Source organism: Etheostoma spectabile, chromosome 19 (genome assembly GCF_008692095.1).
Source record: "Etheostoma spectabile isolate EspeVRDwgs_2016 chromosome 19, UIUC_Espe_1.0, whole genome shotgun sequence".
In the NCBI taxonomy this organism is placed as follows: domain Eukaryota; kingdom Metazoa; phylum Chordata; class Actinopteri; order Perciformes; family Percidae; genus Etheostoma; species Etheostoma spectabile.
Genome location: NC_045751.1, coordinates 10991715 through 10997184, shown reverse-complemented (window position 1 = coordinate 10997184; position 5470 = coordinate 10991715). Strand labels below are relative to the sequence as shown.

General features: G+C 38.1%; 2 protein-coding genes across 4 annotated transcripts in view; both read right to left on the bottom strand.

Moving 5' to 3' along the window:
- Nucleotides 1–1530, bottom strand: part of mus81 (MUS81 structure-specific endonuclease subunit) — a 9654-nt gene extending 8124 nt beyond the window's left edge. Inside the window, exons 1-2 of one of the 2 annotated variants that reach the window (XM_032499430.1) lie at nucleotides 1453–1530; nucleotides 815–965 (exon numbers count right to left, since the gene is read on the bottom strand). In XM_032499430.1, the coding sequence (XP_032355321.1) occupies nucleotides 815–955 (141 nt within the window). In that variant the 5' untranslated portion in view covers nucleotides 956–965; nucleotides 1453–1530. Of the gene's footprint in view, nucleotides 1–814; nucleotides 966–1063; nucleotides 1417–1452 lie in introns of those variants that run through there. The other variant, XM_032499432.1, reaches the window with a different exon arrangement.
- Nucleotides 1531–4165: 2635 nt separating this feature from the next.
- ovol1a (ovo-like zinc finger 1a) overlaps nucleotides 4166–5470 on the bottom strand; it is a 22273-nt gene continuing 20968 nt past the window's right edge. Inside the window, exon 5 of one of the 2 annotated variants that reach the window (XM_032499445.1) lies at nucleotides 4166–4942. In XM_032499445.1, the coding sequence (XP_032355336.1) occupies nucleotides 4629–4942 (314 nt within the window). In that variant the 3' untranslated portion in view covers nucleotides 4166–4628. The remainder of the gene's footprint in view (nucleotides 4943–5470) is intronic. The other variant, XM_032499444.1, reaches the window with a different exon arrangement.

Genomic DNA, 5470 nt, shown 5'->3' with positions numbered 1-5470 from the left:
GGGGGGGGGGAGTAGTTAAGGTACAGGTTGAATCACTATACATATGAAAACATAACAATATGGTTTTATATACTGTGTGATATGCAGTTTGGGTTATGGCACATTATTTGGATATTTCCCAATAGTGGTGATTATATTTAATGAGTAATAGATTTTCTCAGAACTAATGGTTGTAGTTGGTGGTGGACTTCTGTAGCAATATTTTTTATCTGTCTGATTTTCTTCATAGATAAATATACAACAGTTATGTTATATTAGATTAGATTAAACTGTATTGTCATTACACAGGTACAAGGCAACGAAATGCAGTTTCTAACCAGAAGTGCAATAGCAGTAAGTGCAGGATATACAATGGTTCCATAAGTGCAGGACATGGATAAGTACTGAATAAATATAGAAATGAATACATTATAAACTGAATGTTACAGATAGATTTGTCCTATGAATATCATATATAGATAACAAGTATTGTGAGCAAGATTTACAGCTGGATATGTACTGAATATAATATACACAGGTGGATATCACTATAAATAGAATTTTTACAGATATGTACAATGAACATAATACACTGATGGTTGTTACTATAACAGAGTTTACAGGTGAATATGTACTATATATATATATATATATATATATATATATATATATATATATATATATATATATATATATATATATATATATACAGATGGCTATTACTATAAACTGAAATTTTACAGATAGATATACAGTATACATATCGTATCTTTTATATGCACTAAACACAAAAATGGACAGTGCAGACCTGGAGTGAAGAGAGCAACCTCCTTACCTTCTGGTAGGTGTACTGGATCTTCAGTCCCTTCTCTTTCGCCTCGTCCCGGAGCTCGGTGAGCCACTTGAGGAACAGCGGGTTGGGGCACGAGGGCAGGGCGCGCTTCCGACCGAACCGGACCGGCTCCGAAGCGGGCATCCCGTTGGACCTGACCGGAGAGAAATGTCACGTCAGTTAGACTGATAGTATAACACACGGCACACCACGACTTGATCAAAGACAAGCAAACGTTACATTTACGTTTACCTGTGAATGACGTCACACCCGAGTTGATTGACAAGTGGGTTTAGCCGTAGCCAGGTTAGCCATTGTTAGCAATGCCAGTTGATAACAACGCATTACGCTGTTTTTGGGCATACGAACAGCGTAACAACGTGTCCACAGGTAGAAGATGGACAGGGCTGTGTGTACGACTGATTCAGTGAGACACAAATAAGGCAGAAGTGCTACAGCTTTCACTACTGTAACTTTAGCTAACATAAGCTAACGCTAGCAACCCCTAATTAGCAACGTGGAAGTATTTTTTGCTGACAAGCCCCCGTGTTTAAAAGCAGCACGCGACGTGTGCGGAGGGATTTAGCAGAGAAAAAGTGAGGTAAAGTGAGGTAAAGTGAGGTAAAGTGAATGCGGCTCACCTTTAACCTGTGAGTTTGCAGCAGTTGCTGGCGCCTTGCATTCAAAGACACAGCAGCTCACGTGATCTTTGTTGACATACGTCACCGGAAGAAGACGACAGGGCCGCGACAAAAGAAATCAACAGTGACATCTAGGGGCGATTATTTAGAAATATTTTTATTTTAAAAAGATTATTATTATTATTATTATTTTTATTATATTGTGTTCGTTTGATATCTAGTTCATTATTATTATTTTTAATTTTGTATTTTTTTTTATAGTTTTTTGTCATTTAATTGTTTTATTAATTAGCATTATTATTATTTGTATACCTAGAGGTAGTTGAACCCTCTTTGAAAACAAGTTGGTGCATCTCCAGTGAAAGAGAAAGAAATACAGGGATGAATAAATGTAAATTACTAACTAACAGTACTGGAAAAATAACCCGTACATTCAGGTAACTTAACTACTGTTTGGCTAACTTGTACTTTACGTGAGTATTTTCATTTTTTGCTACTTTATACTTTCACTCCACTACACCTCAGAGGCAAATATTATACTCCACAACATTAACAGTATGTGGTAACTTCTGTGAGACTGTACTTGCTTTGAGCTTCTGACAATTAATCTAAAAGATAATAATAATAATAATACCTTTTTATTTGAAGGCGCCTTTTTCTGCACTCAAGGACGCCGTACAGGGTATACATAAGACATTTTAAAAACAACAACAAAATACCACACAACGTAACACAAGATGTTGAGACATTTCACACAAAACCACCTCCCTGTGGTGCAAGAAGATAACTCAGGGGATCACTAAAGTCAGGATGACTCATCCTCTGGGGACAATGAATGTCTGTCAAAATGTTAGGCCCATACATCTGAAAGTTATCGAGATATCTCAGTGTGGAGCAAAGTACATGTAAAGTAGTATAAAGGAATCTAACGTAAAATGAATTAAGTTAGCTATAAACCAACCAACAACCAAAACAGTCTTAGCTACATGTGCCAATGCATTATTTTGCAATGCTTTGAAATGGCACTGATCTGATGTATCAGAAGGTATGAATGACAAAATAACTTCCCGAGCCTCTTTAATACAATCAGTGTCAGTTAACTTCCAAGACCGTTATCTGGCCTCCACCCGAATCCACCTCCGTGTTTCCTCAGGCTGAAAGGCGTTTGCAGGATTCCTCCAACAAGACCCGACAGAGACCAAGAATCCGACCTCACCTTCCCAGACAACAACCGCTCTCCTTCTTACAGTCCAAAGCTTGAGAGAAAAAAGAAGCATAATTAGTGTAAACAGTCATCTTCCATGCACTCACTCACACATAATGTTTTTAGAGGCAGTGCAAAGCATAGTTAACTCACACTTTTGTCTTCAAATGTAACACAGGCGGCCGAGGCCGTAAAGACAAACTGTATAATGTAAAATTAGGCTGATTCTTTGGACTGAAAATTAACATAAGAGGTAACAGAAATCCACACATATGTTACAGTTTAAACTAAACTGAGAATTATTTAAAGGTCCCATGACATGGGGCTCTTTGGATGCTTTTATATAGACCTTAGTGGTCCCCTAATACTGTATCTGAAGTCCATTTTATATAGACCTTAGTGGTCCCTAATACTGTATCTGAAGTCTCTTTTATATAGACCTTAGTGGTCCCTAATACTGTATCTGAAGTCTCTTTATATAGACCTTAGTGGTCCCCTAATGCTGTATCTGAAGTCTCTTTTATATAGACCTTAGTGGTCCCTAATACTGTATCTGAAGTCTCTTTTATATAGACCTTAGTGGTCCCTAATACTGTATCTGAAGTCTCTTTTATAAAACTCCTTAGTGGTCCCCTAATACTGTATCTGAAGTCTCTTTTATAAACCCTTAGTGGTCCCCTAATCCTGTATCTGAAGTCTCTGTTATATAGACCTTAGTGGTCCCCTAATACTGTCTCTGAAGTCTTTTTTATATAGACCTTAGTGGTCCCCTAATACTGTATCTGAAGTCTTTTTTATATAGACCTTAGTGACTTACAGCCACTAGAGCCAGTCCCACAATGAGCTTTCCTTAGTATGTGCCATTTCTGAGTCTGTAGCTGTTGACAAGGGGGGGCAAGGCTAAATACTAACACCATACTGTGAAAATACTACAGGTAAAAGTCCTGCATTGAAAATGTTACCTATAAATGTATGTGAGTATCATCAAGAAAATGGAAACAATCCAAACAGGTGTGTGTGTTTAATGGTCTGATCATCTCAGCTGGACTTGTAGGCCGTTATATTGTTGGCTAGTTTCATTTATAATAAAACATTGTATTGAATAAACTACATGTGTTATGTGTCCAAACATCTTAATGTGTAAAGTAACTAGTAACTTAATATGTCAGATTATTAGTAGTGGAGTAAAAAGTACACTATTTCTCTCTGAAATGTAGCGGAGTAGAAGTAGAAAGTGGTATGAAAAGAAAAGACTCAAGTGAAGTACAAGTACCTCAACATTTGTACAAAAGTACAGTACTTGAGTAAATATACTTAGTTACATTCCACCACTGCTAAGTACACATAACATGTTACCACACCTACACACACTGATATAACGAGCGGGAAAAGTGGTTGTTGTGGCTTTTTTCAGAATGTGTCCATAACGGAGCTAATTTTAGTAATATTAAGTTACCGTAAAAGCACAATTTTGAGACAAAAAAAAAAAAGAAAATAGATTTTGTCGTGTATATATTACTTCCTTTAATGAACAAAGTACTTTCATAGAAAAAAACTCATCTTTTTTTGCTGTACAGACACAAGCCCACAGGAAATATTCACACGTAATACAAATGAAGAAATACATCAGTATTGTTATGAGCTGTTAATAAGTAAAATATACATTTAAAGAGAGGCTTGGCCTTGAATTATTTCATATAAGGTTGTAGTCTGTGAGATATATATATATATATATATATATATATATATATACATACATATATACATATACATACATACACACACACAGATACCCAAATCCATACACACATACATTAACACACATATATAGACATTTACCTTCCCCACCACTATCTAAATTGTCATCAACCTGCCTTGCATCACTTAACTTATATGTCCAAATGTACCGAGTTTGTCATGTGATGATCTTCCAGATCTTCCAGGTCCCCCCCGCCCCCCCCGCCCCCCCCCTCTACTGCCCCGCTGACCCAGTGGTATCATCACTGTCGGCCCCGTGGGCGGAGCCCGGGGACGACTCTCCGCCGGCCCTCCTCGCGGCCTTCCCCTTCAGCAGGGCGCTGTCGGGGTGCAGCGAGTGGAGGTGGATCACCAGCTCCTCCTGGGACCCCGACGTGAGGCCGCACTCCTCGCAGACGTACAGCTTGTTGCGCCGCTCCTTGTAGGCGTACTTCTGCGTGACGCTGTGGATCTTCTTCATGTGGGACTCCAGGGAGCAGCGCTGGGTGAAGGCCTTTTCGCAGAGCGTGCACTTGTAGGGACGGACTCCTGTTTGGAAAAACGTGACAAACCGGAATCAGAAAAGGGTTTATTGCCACAATAAGTGATGTGACTAATGGGGAATTTGCCTTAGTAAATGATGCACATGCGCATTAAAACAGTAATGTAACATAAACACTAAATACAGAAAATATGTGTATGTATATATATATATAAATATATACTTATTTGCAGCTGTATCATACAAATAAATAGTTAAAAAATCATACATTGCGATTTCTGGATTTTTTTTTAATTTTTTTTTTTTAGATTAAGTCTCTCACAGTGGACATGCACCTACGATGACAATTTCAGAGCCCTCCATATTTTCCAAGTGGGAGAACTTGCAAAATAGCAGGGTATTCAAATACTTATTTTCCTCACTGAACATACAAAAAAACTTAGAACTAGAAAAAAGGAGACTTGAGTGCAGAATTTGAAAATAATATACAGTAAGTAGTATATGCAATGGGCCGATGTAAAGTCCAGGATGAAGGGTTGGGACCAGGGATTGGGGATGAAAGAGAGGGGGGGGGG